The sequence below is a fragment of the Neovison vison genome, chromosome 3 (genome assembly GCF_020171115.1).
Source record: "Neovison vison isolate M4711 chromosome 3, ASM_NN_V1, whole genome shotgun sequence".
NCBI classification, from domain to species: Eukaryota; Metazoa; Chordata; class Mammalia; order Carnivora; family Mustelidae; genus Neogale; species Neogale vison.
Genome location: NC_058093.1, coordinates 57,274,138 through 57,293,191, shown reverse-complemented (window position 1 = coordinate 57,293,191; position 19,054 = coordinate 57,274,138). Strand labels below are relative to the sequence as shown.

Sequence of the window (19,054 nt, the reverse complement as noted above, 5' to 3'; positions counted from 1 at the left end):
CTCCTGAATTTCTATGTATATGGAGTCAACAGAATTATAAAGTCAAAATCCGTAAAGAGTCACTTAGGTGCATTATTAATTACCTATCTTTCAGGACAGCTGTTAAGAGTAAGATCATAGAAAAGCACTTCGCAGAGAGCATTGTGGGCAGGTTGTGTGTGTGTATGTGTGTGTGTGAAGTTTATATGTTGAAATATATTTTTACAGGGGCGCCTGGGTGGCTCAGTGGGTTAAGCCGCTGCCTTCGGCTCGGGTCATGATCTCAGGGTCCTGGGATCGAGGCCCGCATCGGGCTCTCTGCTCAGCGGGGAGCCTGCTTCCTCCTCTCTCTCTGCCTGCCTCTCTGCCTGCTTGTGATCTCTCTCTGTCAAATAAATAAATAAAATCTTTAAAAAAAAAAAGAAATATATTTTTACAGAAGATATTATAGAACCTCTAATTGAAAACTTATGGCAGTATTTTGGCAAAACAAGATTTTTTCATTTTAATTTTTATTTTTATTTTTATTTTTTAAAATTTTTTATTTTTTATAAACATATATTTTTATCCCCAGGGGTACAGGTCTGTGAATCGCCAGGTTTACACACTTCACTATTTTTATTTTTTAAAGATTTTATTTATTCATTTGATGGAAACAAGATTTTAATGAGAATGGGGTTATAGCAGAGATAACTTCGCATCGAAGGAGGCTTAGCTTAGCTTTCTGCTCATGAAGTGCATGAACCTCAACAGCTTTCCTCACAAGAGGTATCCAGCCTCTGCTTGAACACGTTTCCTCTCAAAGTAAAAATATATGTCTTGAGTAGGGCTTAGAGCTGGTTTCTAGGGCACTCACTGACTGATAGCATGAGAAGGAGGGTTCGGGGGTGAATTAACTGAGGGTCACTGCTAATGCTGAGATGAACCTAAGGACAAGGCAGTTGAAATTTTGAGGTAGTGAAGTTAACAGTTTGTTTTGTATTCTTCTGCCTATAGAGTCTTACTTTTGTTGTCTTACCACATATTGCTTATTTAATTATTGAACAGTGGTCTTTGAGTTGTTGTCATCATCATCGTCATCATCCTTGTCCTCGTTCCCATCTCAGGGGTCCACATTTGCTATTCCCTGTCTGACCCAGATTTCCACATGGCTTTTCTCCTTGGGCTTATGCAGACTTTTTTATTTTTATTTTTTTTTTATTTTTTAAAGATTTTATTTATTTAACAGAGAGAAATCACAAGTAGACGGAGAGGCAGGCAGAGAGAGAGAGAGAGAGGGAAGCAGGCTCTCCGCTGAGCAGAGAGCCCGATGCGGGACTCGATCCCAGGACCCCGAGATCATGACCTGAGCCGAAGGCAGAGGCTTAACCCACTGAGCCACACAGGCGCCCCTTATGCAGACTTTTATACGTCACCTTGATGATGAGATCTTTCTTAGACACCTTTCTAAAATTGCAGCCGTCATACCTACCCTACACCCAGGATCTTGCTTCTCTGTTTTAACTTTTCTCCTCAGTATTTATCACCATCTTGGGTTGCTCGTCTCCAAGATGGCCCCAATGATTTTTTCATGCTGGTATTCGTAGTTTTGTGTAGCCCACTCCAGCACTAAATAGGGGTGACCTATGTAACCAGTAGGATATTGCAGAAATAACAGTGTGACTCTGAAGGCTGGATTAGAATCATTTGCTCTGAGAGAAGCCACCTGCCATGTCACAGGGACCCTCAAGCAACCCTGTGGAGAAGTCCACATGGTGAGAATCTGGGCATCTTACCGACAGCCAGCACCTACGCATTGTCCGTATGAAGCAGCCTTCTTGGAGACTTTTCCTCCCACCCCAGTTCAGTTTCCAAATGGCTGCGGCCCTGGCAAAGAGCTTGACTGCAGCTTCATGAGAAACCCCAAACCGGAATCACCCAGCTGGGTGGCTGCTTCCAAATTCCTGACCCAGACAAACTGTGTGAGATAATGAAAGGTTTTTTTGTTGTCTTGAGTTGCTAGTTTGTTATATAGCAATAGATCGCTAATATATCATCTGAATATAAAACATCATCTAACATATTTTGCCTTTGTGTATCTGCCTCAACTAAAATATAAGCTCCAGGATGGCAGGTTTGTTTTTTTTTTTTCTTTTTGTTCACTATGGCATCTAGAACCTAGAACACCTTTCTCACAACAACCCCCTGTGAGAATAAATACTGTTATTATCCCTGTTTTACAAATAAGGAAACTAGGGCACAGTGAGATTAAGTAACATATCTGGGATGATGTGGTCAGAGCCAGACTTCTCTGCAGCTTAATGTTCTTACCAGAACCCTGCCCTGTTCCAGTTCTCTGGGTTCTGTCTTGTATTATGTGTAAGGTGCTATGATAGTTATTATTGAGGGTACAGTGAGATTTAAGAAACGGTCTCTGTTGTCATGCAGTTAACAGTCCAGTTGGGAAAACTGGGTAAATATCAGATAACTGTCATAGAGGGCGATTTAAATGATCAGTGTTTTTGTTTTTTTTTTTAAAGATTTTTATTTATTTATTTGATAGACAGAGAGAGATCACAAGTAGGCAGAGAGGCAGGCAGAGAGAGAGGGGGAAGCAGGCTCCCTGCTAAGCAGAGAGCCCCGATGTGGGGCTCGATCCCAGAACCCTGAGATCATGACCTGAGCTGAAGGCAGAGGCTTAAACCACTGAGCCACCCAGGCGCCCCTGATCAGTGTTGATTATCAAAGGCAACACAGCTCCTTTTCCAAGAATAATGGCTACCTGTGGTTCTTATGCATAGGTCCTCGTGGTCCGTGTCATCTTACCCTCACTGCCAGGGCCACAACTAATCAAAAGAGGGTTAATTAACCTAAATTAAAGGATGATTTTTCTAGGCTAGGCAGCCACTCAAGGGAGTTCCTAGTATAAAAACCTTACGAGGCCTATTTGATGAGATGGCATCTTCAGATGTCTTGTTATCCTATGTATCCATACAGTAAATGTCTATCATTTGACGTAACCTGAGCAGGTCTTTTTTACTCCTTGTAACCAAGAAGGTTTCTCATCCATGTTGTAATGCAAAGTCCAGAAAGTTCGAAGTTCAGAGGAGTCTGAGGCTCTAGGAAGATGAGGGTTGGACACTCCACAGAGAACTGGCCCACAGGCTGCCCCTGAAGTAAGAGTATACTTTAACCAATAGGTGGTTTAGAAAGCAGAGTTCTAAAGCTTTCATAAAACATAGGAACTACAAGTGTACAAAGAAGTAATTTATAAATTGACCTCATTTGGTGTTGATTATATTTTTGTGTATTGAATAGACTTGCTTTATTCCATATAAAGCATATTGCAAAAATTATTTTTTATATTCTTATTTATTATCAGTAGAAAATATTATGTGTAGCTTTGACTGGAAATAATATGACAGCATTTGTCAGCTTGTGATTCAAGAACTTCCAGTGATATGGAAAGTTGTTTTAGGTGTCATCAGACATGCTAATGGAGTCTGTTTCCTTTTAAGATTTTTTTTTTAATTTTATAAGGATAAAGAAAAGGCAACAAAAGGAATCGGAAGAAAACAGAAGAAAAAAAAAGATGAAAATCAAAATTTGCAGTTGACAGTATCTCCCCTTGTGACTATTTGGGTTTCATTCTGGAAATGACTGTTTATTTTGTCTATCATGTCTTGCACATATACTGAATGAGTGAAGTAGGCAGTCTCCTCCCTCTTCTCCTTCCTCCTACCTGATAATAGTTTATGTGTTGGCTCCTTAGTAGGTGCTTATCATTGTGCTTTCTGTGGTACTCCTTCTGTTTTGGGATTTCTTTTCCTTTTTCCTTTCGTATATGGCAAACTCCTTTATCCTGTAAGTTGTAGCTCAAATTACTTCCTTCTTTTTGAAGTGTTTCTTAACTTTATAAGTTATTTACTCTTTATTGTCTTGTGTAATATTTTATCCATCATACCTTTGTAATATCTGTTATGTGTATGTATTTAACTCTCCCATCAGAGTGAGCACTTTACGTGAAGGACTCATTCCTCTTTATATCCCTTTCTCCTTACCCCTTAGCACTGACCATTATATCTGACATAAAGGAGTTGGTCAGTAAATGGGTAGATGGATGAACAATTATTAATAACTTGTTCAAAGATGTGAAAAAGGGAACTCTGCTTCTGGCTATAACCAGGTGGGGAGAACAACTAGAAGTTCTAGATAAAATCCCATAAAAATCATATTTGCAGGCAGCAGAGAGCTGCTCTGGCCATTTGTTGAGGTGAGACCAACATTGTGTATATTAACTTTTCCCCCTAGGAGAGTTGCCAGAATCTTAGGCAGCGAAAGGAAGAACAGAGTTCTGGGCATTCTCATGGTGTTAAAAAGACTGAATTTTGAGTTTTAACTTGCCAGAGAAGAGAGGCTATACTTAGTATCCAGGCTTTCTTTGGAATCCATGGATATTGAGCCTCCTAAAGGCTTTAACACCCACTCAGGTCAGCTCAAACCTTGACTCTGTTAAGGTAATTGTCAATACCCAATCTTCCTACCAGAGTCCCTTCCAGAGGAGAATAGTATCATCTAGAGCCTCTGCATTTTTTCCTACACAGTGTCTGGTACTTGATTTAAAAATAAACCAAACATATACCAGGCATAACAAGAAATAGGCCAAAGGAAGAGAGACACAAAAATAGACTGAAGGCAACCCAGAAATTAAAGTTATCAGAAATGGACTTTAAAATAACTAAGAAGTTCAAGAATATAGATAATAAAATTGAGAACTTCACCAGAGGTCCAGAAACTACAAAAATACAAACAAATTGGAATTCTGTAACTGAAGAAGCATTGGCATTACAAACTCAATAGATGGGCATAACAGCAGATTTGTTAAAACCTAAAGAGTAGATTAGTAAACCAGAAAGAACAAGATAATAGTATGGAGAGCCAGAAGTATTAAAAATATGAAAAGGAGCAACAGGAATATTTGGGACAAGTCTGACATAAACATAATTTGAGGCCCAGAAAGGGAGGAGAGAGAAAATGGAATAGAAGTGTTATTTGAAGGAATAACGGCCAAGAACTTTCCAAAAGAGATCAATGAAAATAAGCCATAGATTCAATGAGTGCACTGAATTAGCAGCAGGATTTAAAACACACACACACACACACACACACACACACACACACTAAGCATACCACTTTCAAACTGCTAAAATACAAAGATCTTGCAAGCAGCCAGAAAGGGCATCAGACAGCTGATTTCGCAATAAGGCTTCCATCAGGAAGCCCAAAACTATAAAATTCATCTTAAATAAAAAAATAAGCTGACAATCTAGAATTCTGTATTTGCAAGAATATCCTTCAAACATGAAGGCAGTATAAAGATATTTGCAGAAAATAAAAAACTGAGGGAGTTTTTTGTTTTTTTTTTTTTAAAGATTTTATTTATTTATTTGACAGAGAGGGATCACAAGTAGGCAGAGAGGCAGACAGAGAGAGAGAGAGAGGTGGAAGCAGGCTCTCTGCTGAGCAGAGAGCCTGATGCGGGACTCGATCCCAGGACCCTGAGATCATGACCTGAGCCGAAGGCAGAGGCTTAACCCACTGAGCCACCAGGTGCCCCTGAGGGAGTTTTTAATAGATACTTAAAGAACGACTTAAAGAGGCTGGGGGTTCAAGGTACAGAGTAGGAGCATCCTGAGCTCAACCCTTCCACGGGCACAGCAAGGCTACAACGACATGCAGATCAACCATCTCTGCGAACAACCTGAAGACTAGCAGAGCAGCTCTTCCCCAACTAAATATGGGGGAGAAAAGCCACTTTGAGAAGGGTAGGAAGGGCCGAGATGTGGTCATCACCACTAAACTGGCCTTATGAGAAATGTTCAAGGGACTTCTTTAAGGAGGAAAGGCCACAAATAGAAGTAAGATTATGAAGAAAAAAATTCATGGGTAAAAGGGAAACATACAGAGTAAAGGTAGGGGATCAACTACTACTAAGAGCTGGTACCAAGGTTAAAAGACAGAAGTAGTAAAGTCAGTTATATCCACAGTCAAGGGATACACAAAATAAAAAGTTGTACCCGTGGTGTCAGACATAAAATGTGGTGGGCGGAGTAAAAATGTAGTGTGTTTAGAATGTGTTCCAACTTAAGCGACTAACAACTTAAAATAGACTGCTGTTTACATAGGATGCTTATATATGAGCCTCATGGTAACCACAGACCAAAAACCTATAACAGGTACACAAAAAATTAAAGAGAAAGGAATCCAAACCAAAATTATAGGGAGTCATGTCACAAGGGAAGGAGCAAGAGACGAGGAAAGGAACAGAGCGAACTATGAAAGCACCCGGAAAGCAATGAAAGAAATGGCAGTAAGTGCCTAGCTATCAGAACTGCTTTAAATGTAAATGGTCTAAATGCCCCAATTAAAAGATACAGGGTGACTGACTAGATTTAAAAAAACAAGACCAGGGCACCTGCTTGGCAGCTCAGTTGGTAAAGCATGCAACTTTTGTTCTTGGGTCTGTGAATGCAAGACCTACACTGGCATAGAGCTTACTTAAAAGAAACAAAAACAAAAGCCAAGACCCATTTATATGCTCCCTAAAAGATTCGCTTCAGACCTAAAGACACATGTAGACTGAAAGTGAAGGAATGGATAAAGATATTACATGCAAATGCAAATGGAAAGAAAGCTGGGTAGCAATACTTCTAATAGACCAGTCTTTAAAAGAAAGAGTATAACAAGAGACAAGGTCATGACATAATGATAGAGAGATCCACCCAGCAAGAGGATACAGCAATTACAAATACCTGTCCACCCAATATACGAGGACCCAAATATATAAAGCAGATATTAACAGACCTGAAGGGAGAGATGGACAGGAATACAATAACAGACGGGGACTTTAACACCCCACTTACATCAACAGAAAGATATCCAGACAGAACATCAATGAGGAAACAGCAGCCTTAACCAACATATCAGACCAGATGGACTTAACAGACATATAAGGAACCAAGTAGCGGAACAGACATTCTTTTCAAGTGCACGTGGAACTTTCTCCAGGATAGTTCACGTTAGGCCACAAAACAGGTCTCGGGGGCGCCTGGGTGGCTCAGTGGGTTAAGCCGCTGCCTTCGGCTCGGGTCATGATCTCAGGGTCCTGGGACCGAGTCCCGCATCGGGATCCCTGCTCAGCAGGGAGCCTGCTTCCTCCTCTCTCTCTCTGCCTATTTGTGATCTCTCTCTGTCAAATAAATAAATAAAAAATATTTTAAAAAAAAAACAGGTCTCGATACATTTAAAAAGATTGAGGTCCTATCAGCATATTTTCCAACAAATATTTACTATGAAACTAGATATCGAGTACAAGAAAAAAATGGGGGGGAAACCTGCAAACATTTAGAGGCTAAACAAAATGCTACTAAACAACCAATGGGTCAGTGAAGACACCAAAGAGGAAATTTAAAAATACCTTGAGAATAACAGGTGTTGGCGAGGATGTGAAGAAGGGGAACCCTCATGCACTGTTGGTGGGAATGCAAACTGGTACAGCCACTGTGGAAAGCAGTATGGAGGTTCCTCAAAAAATAAAAAATAGATCTACCCTGTGATTCAGTAATTCCACTACTGGGTTTTTAGCCCCCCCAAAGCAAAAGATAATTTGTTTATTGTAGCATAGTTTACAGTAGCCAAGATATGGCTGCAGCCCAAGGGTCCATCCACAGGTGAATAAAGATCAATACGTCACCACACCCTGGAATATTGCTCAGCCATAAAATACAGAGATCTTGCCCCTTGTGACAACATGGATGGACCTGGTGAGTACACTGCTAAGTGATGTTAAGTCAGACGGAGAAAGAAAATACCATGATTTCACTTCTTTGTTAAATCTAAAAGAGTTCCTCTGAGTAAGGACCACATTTGCAGAGAGGGCAGCCCAGGTGAAAGCACGATGGCTGAGTACTGTTCCTCAGGAGGAGAGTCTGAGGCCCTAGCTGCCCCGCGCATCCTGTTTTCACCCTCCCTGAACCCTGTGCCTCCAGACGTGTCTGGCCTCTCCAGCTCCTAACCATTTCTGGACTTCCTTGCTTTTTAACTCCTGGGATTGTACTGCACATATATTTTACACCCAGGTTTTTGTTTTTTTTTTTTAACTTAGTGTTTTATTAAGTAAATGCTCTTGGAATATCCCTACCAACTACCTTTAAGCACACTGAGAGAGTTCTAGATTCCAACCAGCGTTCAAGCCAAGGTAGTCACATGTGTAATGCAAGTACTTCTAGGACAACAGGAAGGAAAAAACCTGTATACAAAATAAATTGTAACTTGAGATGCCTACTCTCATGTTAGTACATCTTGCATGATTTAGTTTTCATTTTTAAGTATCCTCGACATAAAAGGTGGGGCTCGAACCTACAATCACGCGATCAGAAATTACACGTTCCACGGACTGAGCCCCCACTTTGGAGGATTTAACCACTAAATGTAGCAGTATGAGGCTGGGGAAAATTCAGGTCTCACCATGGGGACAGTTTTAAGTAGCCTCTAGTATTAGGTTGTTGACCCATCTCCTGTAACAATGACCTGAATTAATGACGACTTGACAAAACAGTTTATTTCTTTCTCTCATAATAATCGGAGTGTGATATGATGGTTCCGTGTAGGATCTTTGTTGCTTTGTTATTCCCAGGCTATTTCCATTGTTTACATGATTGAAGATGGCTGAGTACATTTTGGCCAGTGGGAAAGAGGATATATGATCCAGGGAGCATACTCCTTCCTTTTAAAGGCAATTTGCATGGTTTGCTTCAGCTCACAGCTCATTTTCCAGAAGTTACTGGAAGACTGGAAAACAGTTTAGCTTGGTGGACATGTATTCTGTGCTATATGAGAAGCTGAGATAAAAAAAAAAAACCTCCCCCCAAAATATAAAATAAAATAGAAAAAATACACCAGGGCAAGAAAAAGTGCTGGGTTCAAGTAGGGGACAACTAATGGTCTCTGCCACGTTCTGAGTTTGGTAAACTCAAGGTTGTGGAGTTTAAATTAACACTGCTGATGGTTAAATTCTGATCTTCATAGTAGGGCATTTTTTTACTTGTTCATATTAAAATTACAATACACAGAGAACTTAAAAATAAAGCTAGGTAAAAGTCATAGCGATTTTCCCTACATAGACCTAAGGGAATAGGGATTTAGATTAAGCTCTTTTTAGTCACTGGAATTCAGTAAAATCCTCCCCTTTTCTCCATTCTGGGCAGTGAAATCAAGCTCTTCAAGGTTTACTTTTGGAAAGTAAGCTCATGCTAACTACTGACATTTCAGAGCCATGGCTTACAAATGTACACATTTATAATGAACAACAACAACAAAAAGATGAAGATAGAGAAGAAGGAGGTGCCATTCTACTTACAACTACGAGGAAGAGATATGATTCTGTTTCACAGAACTAATTCAAAGAATCTGCTTTGATGAGGTTTTAAATTAAGAATGTTCATAAGAACATCAATCTTGTTTTCCTGTGCAATATGAAAACTTGTCTATCCATAATTTTGCAACTTGTCTCTGCTCTTGGAAGTATAATTTTTAAAAAGGCTATTGCAGAACTCTTGAGACTTTTGAAATTGTTACTAAATACTGCAAAGATAACCTTCAAAAAGAGCTTGTAATTCCGATTGGTTGTCCTTCTTGATAGTTTGTTGTCTTGGTAATAATGCTGTAATTTACAAGTCTGAATTCATAAACACCCTAAAGGCTTGTAACTTTGCTCTGTCAAATCAGAAGAGAATCATTGGCACATTTCTCTTTTCCCAAATGTAGAATGGAAAAAAATAAATTCCCATCACACTAGTCGATTTCTTAATTTAACAGAGCTCTGTGTCTAAATTCTTTTTTTCTTTCAAAATTTAATATCTGGTATCTTTAGGAATTCACGGAATTCTTCCCAAGTTATTTAACAGTGTTTCTTTTTCCACATAGACTGTCCTTCATCTGCCTGGGTTCAGTTCCAAGACAGTTGTTACGTTTTTCTTAAAGAAGCCATCAAAGTAGAAAGCATAGAGGACGTCAGAAATCAGTGTACTGACCATGGTAAGGAGCTTACTTTTCTTATTTTTTTTCCACAGCCATAAATGGTGTTCACACATTTCTTTAAAAAATGGTTTTGGCATATCTCACTCACACCTGGGTCCTTGTAATAAATGAACAATTTTTATTATATAATGCAGCAGCCACACTGTGGAGTTGGGTATATATTTAAGCTTTGAGTTGGAAGACAGCTGTTAGACAGTCCTGTCCAGAGCTGTGTGATAGAAGCTTAGCAATAGCAGTATCTTTTTCACGTGCGTACCCTGTGCCAGGCACCAGGTGGGTTTGATTATCCTTACATACCTACCAGGTGGTTTATATTAGCCTCCTTTAATCAAGGGGAGAAATGAAGTTCAGTTATTTGTTCAAAGTCATGCAGGTAGTAATTGACAGAGCCAGGATTCAAACCAGGTCCGGATCAGATTTTAGGGCCATAGCCGTTAATCGTTCTGCTGCTAGTCTGCCCTTGGGAGTGCTGTTTCGGGTATGCAGTGTGGGCGGAAGTCTGATGGGGCCATGAAGGGAAACTGATAGCGAAGTGTATGTTGGAGAAAAAGGAGCAAAAGGCTATTTGCTAGTAGATACACTCAGTGTTCCCTGGAAAATATATTTACAACGTTACATTGTTAAATATTTCAAATCAATATGTCATTTAAGAAAATTTATTTATTTGAGAGAGAGCACGTGAACCTGCTTGCGCACACAAGCAGGGGGAACAGGAGGAGCAGTCTCCCCACTGAGCAGACAGCCTGCCCTCGACTGATTCTGGGACCTGGGACCATGACCCGAGCCATGGTTGAGGGCCGACATTCAACCAACCGAGCCATCCAGGCGCCCCTAAAAATGTCATTTTTAAAAAGGTGTGCCTGGGTGCTCTTTATATATTTGGCTGTTTGGCCGAAAGTACATCCTTACTGTTAAGCCTCGAACTGTTGTGATTCTTCTTTTTTTCTTTAATTTTTTTTTTTTAAAGATTTCATTTATTTATTTGACAGAGAGAGATCACAAGTCAGCAGAGAGGTAGGCAGAGAGAGAGGAGGAAGCAGGCTTCCCGCTGAGCAGAGAGCCCGAAGCGGGCCTCGATTCCAGGACCCTGAGACCATGACCTGAGCGGAAGGCAGAGGCTTAACCCACTGAGCCATCCAGGCGCCCAGCTGTTGTGATTCTTAAAAGTTCAAACCGAAACTAGGATGTGAAATAACATCTCTTTCGGTGGAAATCTCTCTGATGGTGATAGGAGAGTCCTTGATTTTCTAGAAGTGCTTTTTATTACTGCATGAGATCTAAAATCTCTTGATCATTTCATTAATTTTATCTTAGACTTATTCATAACTCTAGCATTTAGAAATGCCCTTTACCTAAAAAAAAAAAAAAAAAGCCACAATTTCTGACAACCAACCAGTATGATATTTTGGAAGAATATCAAATCATAATTATGGAAGGAATGAATGTAAGCAAAGAAGTGTTTAATCCTATTAGGTGCCACATAGTACTCAATACATATTGTTCCCCTTGGAGAAACTCATACCTGCCAAATGGTGTGGAATATTGATTCTTTAAGAACAAGACAAAAGTTCCAATCTACCAGTATGGCTTCATTTTAAAGAAATTGAATAATAGGAACTTTTTTGGAAAGATTTTATTTTTAAGTTATCTCTACACCTAACGTGGGGCTCGAACTCACAACCCTGGGATCAAGAATCACATGATTTACCAGCTTACCCAGCCAGGTGCTGCATATAATAGGGCTTTTTAAAATGGGGTTCCTCCATAATAATTTTCTACTCTCTTTTGAAAAAATCACTTACATTAGGTATTCTTAGATATAGATTTCAATATAGGTTTATAACTCAAATTATATTGGAGTCTGAGAACCAAAAAGAGACACGTTCCTGTACTCGTATGCTTATATGAAGCACAAGGTTCACTGTCTGGCTTTAAGCCTTCTTTTAAGCAGGTAAGCAACTGCTTACAGTATAGAGGTATAATTAATACTTGTTGGCTGACTTCTACAACTCAGTGTATAGTGAGGTGTTTTTCTTTTGTCATATTTGCCATTTTTCTTTAGCAAACAAAGCAAAACAAAATTGGAAACACCCAGGAACTTTGTGACTTGTTTTGGAGTCCATTAATTCTACTTGTTCAAGCAGGATAGCCATTTGGAGGTTTTAAATTGTTATGTACAAATTTGCTTATAAAATTTATCTTGTGTCTAAAAAAATACCTCTGTCTTTTCCCCAGTTAAAATTTATAAATTCAGTTCGTCTTACTAATTAGATTTTTTTTAAGCTTTCTCATACGTTTCTGTTAACCTTACCATTTATTTGATAATCCTCTGTATTCATTTCCACTCTGGAAATACCCAGTTCTTTGATGAATTAGGCAATTAGCTAAAACTAATTAATAATGCTCATATTTATTTTTCGCTAGAGTACTGTTTTGGTTTAGAGTAGTAGGTGGACATGAATTCAGGGTTTGCTATGAAGAACAAAAAGCATAAGGAGTACTAGAATATTTACATTTGGATTTATAAAATCTTCCCAGCTGTACAAAATCCTTAAACCTATCATTGGGGGTTTAGAAAACAAATGACTTGTTAACCTTTTGGGCTACAGAGAGCTATATTTAGAAATATTCCCAGGGCTTTTGCAAATTTACTTGACATTACCCTCTCATTATTCATAATGAGGAAAAAAATTGTAAGAAGCTAAAATTTTTCTTATTTTGCAACATTTACCTTTAATTTATAATGTTATCATTCTAATAGAAAAAAATAAATATTTTTAGTCTTTCCTTTTTGTGATTTGTGAGCTATGTCACTAGATATAAAAAGAATTAAAGACCCAAATTACATCTCAGCAGGTACTGTCACTGGTAATGCATTGTAAAAAAAATTTTCTAGAGCACATGCATTCTTCAGGGACTTATGCTGTCATTTGTTAAAGAAAATGAAAGTGTGTCTTATTTGCCTGACACAGTAATTTAAGTTTATACAGTATTTAATTAGATTACAGTGTTAAGAATCATTAAAGTTCCATTGGCTGCCACAAGGTCAAAGAAAAGGATGAAAAACTCATCTCTGAACACTTAAGCCTAAACTATAACCTAGTTAAATACTTCCCTTGAGAATTTTTCTAGAGTGGCATTCTGGTCACATTTCACAAGTAAGTACAAGTAAGTATCAGGGTGAAACAGATTAAAAGTCTATATGACATTCAACAGACAGGCAGCTGGACATGATAAGAAAACCATCACAGAGTTTTTAAAAATCAAGCAATGACTCAGGGAACCTCATTGAATCCTAACTTTGGATTAAAGTATTAAGTGTTTTAAAGGTCAGTCTTATTTTTCTTCTTTTAAAGATTTATGGTAATTGCACAGTTTATGCATGGTCACTATAAAAAATGAGAAAAACATGTGCAGATATTTTAAAAATAAAACAAAATCAGGGGTGTCTGGGTAGCTCGGTTGGGCATCTAAATCTTGATTTTGACTCAGGTCGTGATCTTAGGGTTGTGGGATCAAGCTGTCAGGCTCCTTGCTCAGCGGGGTGTCTGCCAGAGGTTCTCTCTCTCCCTGTTTGCCCCTCCCCACCGCACTTTCTCTTCCTCTAAAATAAATGAATAAATCTTGAAAATAAAATAAAACAAAATCACTCTAAATTGCACCACTCTAAGGAAAATGTAATGACTGTTAACATTTTGGTAAGTATCCAAGACTTTCCCCCCCAGGCAAATTTATATCAAATGCTTTTTAAAAATATATATATAAGAAAAGGGATCGTATTTGGCAAACTGCTTATAATCTGCATTTTCCCTTAAAAATATCTGTGGCAGTAAAAATACAATGCATATTTCCTAACAACTGTACATTAATCTGGTATATAGAAATTCCATAACTGATTTAATCAATCCTCTAATATTGGCTATTATTTTCAGTCTTTGTCAAAAATATGTGATGACCATTAATAATTGTGTTTAATGAGCACTGAGCTTACGATTGTTTTAGCACAATTGTTAAGGATTGCTGGGTCAAAGAGGGCCAATGGTGAAATGGATAACGTGTCTAACTATAGATCAGAAGGATTGCTGGCTCACCTAATGTGTTTTTAGGACTTTTGACACATTTGCCAAATTGTTTCCAAAAAGGCTATACTAACTTTTACTCCACCTAACCACTTTTGAATTCCTGTTTTGTTATACCCAAGGCCAGCACTGTTTAATCTGTAAGCGTGGAAGTCTGCTTATTTTGATTTACCAGTGAGATTGCATTTTTACGCATTTCTTGTGTTTTATTTGCTTCTGTGAGGTTGTCTTTTTTACAGTCTTGAAACCATTTTTTTTCTTCTATTAAAGTATTTGCTTCTTTGTTTATAATGGAGCTTTAGTCTGCTGGTTTGTGATTTTCTTAATAATACAGTATAACTTTGGGGAGATTTTTTTGGCCCTGTAGTAATTTTCTTTCCCCTGTAGTTAAATTTTTCTGTCTGCCTCTTTTAAAAGATGTAGAAGTGGTCACCTAATACAAATTTTCTTTTTTTAAACCATTATCAGTATGTAACAGGAGCTCTGTCTTTTCCATTTGTTAACTTAGGAAAATATTATCAACTTTAGTGTGATGTCATAAAGATAGTAGACTATGATTTAAGCTCCTATAATTCTCAAAATGTGGTCCCTGGATCACCTGGAATCTGTTAGGAATGTCAGTTCTCAGGCCCCATCTCACACTGGCTGAACCTGAAACTTTGGGTGTGGCGGAGCGCTGTTTTAACAAGCCCTCCAGGTGATGCTGATGCCTGCTCCAGGTGAACTAAGAGTCTGATGATTTCAGGAGCCTTTGTGAAGTCAGGATGATTTTGGAAGTATGCAGTTTAAGAGTGTGCAAGATTTTTTCATTTCTCCATTTAGTTGTATTGGTTAGAGTATAGAAAATAGAATGTGTTGGGCCGCCTGGGTGGCTCAGTGGGTTAAAGCCTTTGCCTTCAGCTCAGGTCATGGTCTCAGGGGCCTGGAATCGAGCCCCGCATCGGGCTCTCTGCTCATCCGGGAGCCTACCTCCTCTCTCTCTGCCTGCCTCTCTGCTTACTTGTCATCTGTCAAATAAATAAAATCTTTTTTTTTTTTTAAAGTGGAATGCTTTTTAATTTGCAAGAGAATCTTTGTCTAGGTTAAGAAATAGGGTTCAGTGTCTCTCAGAAAAGTAGTTACTCCTGATATTTATAGGGTGCTTATATGGACAGGTAGCCCACAGACCGTGAGGACAACAGCAGCGAAGGTAGGTGAGACGTACAGTATGGACGGCTGCTGCTCTTTACTCTGGAATCATGTGAGAGAGTCCCAGGAAGAATGAGCTAACCAATGAGAACGAGGACCTCTTCTATCAGTCCACTTCCCAAAGCCAGGACTTTTTAAGGACCACACAGACAAATACGGGAAGGCACAAGGCTTTGGGCAGCAGGCATGGGAAGGCCGTTAAATGAGGCAGGTCAGAGAGACTGGTGCTTGAGCTTCACAGGGTCTTGGAGTTGTTCTGGCAAGTTGCCCTTGAACTTTTCAATTTTCCCAGATATGGTCAGAGCTTGTCTTCTCTACTGTAGTGAAGTGAGGACAGGAGAAACCATGGGTGCTAGCAGAAGTAGTCATGGGAAAAAGCAAAGTTGAGAGATGCAGAACGTGTGTTTATTGCTGAAGTTTTGCACGAGGTTTTGTTCCCTTGTCTGTAAAATACCTACCAACTCTGTATGAATGAAACAGGGAGTACAGAATGATTCTGCCCAATTTATGCCATCATTTTAACTTTTCTCATATTTTCAGAAATGTGCATATTCTCAAACTAAATTTTTAAAAAGGTATAAAAGTGTAGTTATTACAAGAGCATTATATTATAATTATGCATTATAACAGTGCATAATTCTTATATATTTCATGTGATTTTCATTGATTCTGGAAACATGTTTTGTTTTTCCCTTTTAAAAATAATTCCAGGAGCAGACATGGTAAGCATACATAATGAAGAAGAAAATGCTTTTATACTGGATACTTTGAAAAAGCAATGGAAGGGTCCAGACGATATCCTACTAGGCATGTTTTTTGACACAGATGGTAAGTAATATTTACCCTTGTAGGAAATCACTTTTTTAAAATGGTACTAAAATTGATGACTTTGAGATTCTTTAGTTCTCTAGTTCGAGTTGGTGTTTTCTGTGGTGTCCAGGTATAGTATATTCAGTGTGCATCGTGTACCCAGTACTTGGCCTGCACTGAATACAGCTTTTCCCTGAGCAGCTCAATGTGTTTCACACAGAAGAATCAAAGTTGATTCTTTTGTCTGCAGTAAAATATGGTTCTAGGCTCAAATTTTTGTAATTATGGTAGGGTCATAAATATTAGTGTTTGTGTCAGCAACAGGATAAAGCTAAACTGAACTATCAGAGTTACAGTATGTATTTAGTGTCCCTGTAGAAAACAGAAAGCTCATAGATAATAAAATGAAACTACTAAGTTTACTATTAATATTTTAATTTTCTTGGCTATTTCCCCATGAAAATGTTACTATATTATTTTCTTTTCAAGAACTTTTTTTTTTTTTAAAAGAGAAGGTGAAGGGGGACAGAGAAACTCAGCAGGCTCCATCTCCCTCGAAGAGCCAACACATGGCTTGATCTGACAACACTGAGATCATGACCTGCGCTGAAATCAAGAGTCAAATGTGTAACCAACTGAGCCACCCATACACTCATGCATGGAACCTTCTTCAACCAATACTTTTTTTTTTTTTGGTTAAGATTTTATTTGCAAGAGAGCAGGAGAGAGAGAGGAAGAGTGAGAGCCTGAGTGGGGTCGAGGGCTAGGGGTAGGGAGAGAGGAAGAGGCAGATTCCCTGTTGAGCAAGGAGCCTGATTCAGATCTCCATCCCAGGACCCCGAGATCATAACCTGAACTGAAGGCAGATGTTTAACTGAGCTACCCAGGCACTTCTTGAACCAATACCTTTGATTTGCTTGTACACAAGATATACTCTTCCTAATTCAAATCCTACAATCAAGTTTTGATCAGACATACCTTAGTAACTTCCCACCTTTAATCCTAGACCCTTTTCTATGGCTCTAAGTTTAAAACTTTCATAATAATGAAAATATTCTTAACTGACAGATGCAAGTTTCAAGTGGTTTGATAAGTCAAATATGACATTTGATAAGTGGACAGACCAAGAAGATGGTGAAGACCTAGTTGACACCTGTGCCTTTTTGCACACCAAGACGGGTGAATGGAAAAAAGGAAATTGTGAAATTTCTTCTATGGGAGCCCTTTGTAAAGCAGCTAGTAAGTATAACTGAAGACTTTTTTCCATTCCTGGAGGCTAGGGAAGGTAGGGATGGTTTTAAAATAATTTTGAGCCAGGTATGCCTCAGTAAATTAGAGGGAGTAAGAAAGACTTCAGAACATATTAGGATGGTTTGCTGTCAAGTCTCCCAGAAGTCAAATGTATTTCTCTTAAATTTCAGAGGTATGACCAGATCATGTGAACCAGGCATACCTTTATTCTATCTGCTAAACTTAAGAGCCTGCAAGAAGTTAAAAATTTCTTCTGTTGTTTGAATTACCATAGCTTCCTTGCATTTGGTTTGATTAAACGGAAATGGTGAAGAATACTGACTCCTGACTCAAATTCTTTACGAAGAATTTGACCCTGTACAAGTACTGTCATCCTTTGTTTAGACAAATGAAGAAAAACCACATTGTAGTTTATAATTTGTTCTGGACTAAAGTGTAGTTTTTCTTCTAACCCATCAGAATGCTTTTCTTTTTTCCTTTTTCCCAAAGGGTGAACTCTGAATCTGGCCCCTGCCCCTCTACCCACCCATCACCCCCTCCCCCGCCCCAGCTCCAGTGGTCCCCTCCTCCCCATCAGAATGCTTTCTAATGAACATAATTATTGTGTCCCACAGTATTTTGATATTATTGTTAAACATCAATGTTCTAAGTTTTAGAACTGTTTTCTCATTAAAAACACTTAAAACTTCAAAATAAGATTTCAGGATGCCTGAGACACACTGGCCATTTGCCCATTTTGCCTCTTTAGGATTTACCCCCTTCTACTTCTGTAAACCAAAGCTATTTTTCCCTTTACATCTTAGTTTACATTTTTTTCTTTTTTTTTTTTTGTCTCAGCAGGGTTCTTAACGACAGTTTATAGTGACTATATTAAATTCCTCACAGTTTTATGGTAGTTGAATTCAACCTCCAGTATTTATTGGATTTTTAAAAAGTTGGATCTTTTCATATACGAAGTCTCAGGGCACCATTATTATAAGCCAGATTTTTTTAAAACTTTGAAACATCAGAAAGTTTACAAATTTATACTAATGAGGTCACAGGTGTACACTTTAATTTTACTAGCTTTGTTTTCTACAGACTCTACCAAAATTCTCTCTTGTTTACCTCACTTTTTGAGTTACCTAATCCTTTTCCACCAGCCAAGCTAATGCATTACATTAGACCTCTATATCTTCTTTAAAAACAAACAAACAAACAAAAACCTTTGTTCAAATGGAAAGCACAACTGACCAAAAGAAATATGGATAATATTAAACTATTAAATAAGGGGTTCATTTTTAACTATTCTGAAGATATTTAAAGGTGAACTTAGAAATCATACTTGAATATTAATTTTTATTTTCTTTTGTATTTTAGTCCCATATGAAAAGAAATATTTATCAGGTAAGTAATGGTCTTTTATTAAAATTTTTCCCAAAAATGAAAGATTCTGTTAAAATATTAGAGACTCCCTAAAAATTAATTGTGTAACATAAAGTAGAATAATTTTTGTAAGAATTTAAAAAGATCTCAGCTTAGTACATTCTAAATATAACTGCAAGTTATAAATTTTTTAAACACCAAAAAATATTTCCCATTTTGTTTTTGTAGGCAGTCACTCTGCAATCTTTTATTTAAAAAAATTTGACCTCATTGTTTTAATTCATTCAGCATCTGTCTTAAAGGTT

The 19,054-nt window shown here is 38.2% G+C and overlaps 1 protein-coding gene across 2 annotated transcripts in view; it reads left to right on the top strand.

The window, feature by feature from the left end:
* Window positions 1–19,054, top strand: part of LOC122902519 (CD302 antigen) — a 135,656-nt gene that overhangs the window by 111,030 nt on the left and 5,572 nt on the right. For both annotated transcript variants that reach the window (XM_044242162.1, XM_044242161.1), the window contains 4 exons: window positions 9,943–10,053; window positions 16,035–16,151; window positions 17,202–17,372; window positions 18,744–18,770. In XM_044242162.1, coding sequence (XP_044098097.1) covers window positions 9,943–10,053; window positions 16,035–16,151; window positions 17,202–17,372; window positions 18,744–18,770 — 426 coding nt within the window. The remainder of the gene's footprint in view (window positions 1–9,942; window positions 10,054–16,034; window positions 16,152–17,201; window positions 17,373–18,743; window positions 18,771–19,054) is intronic.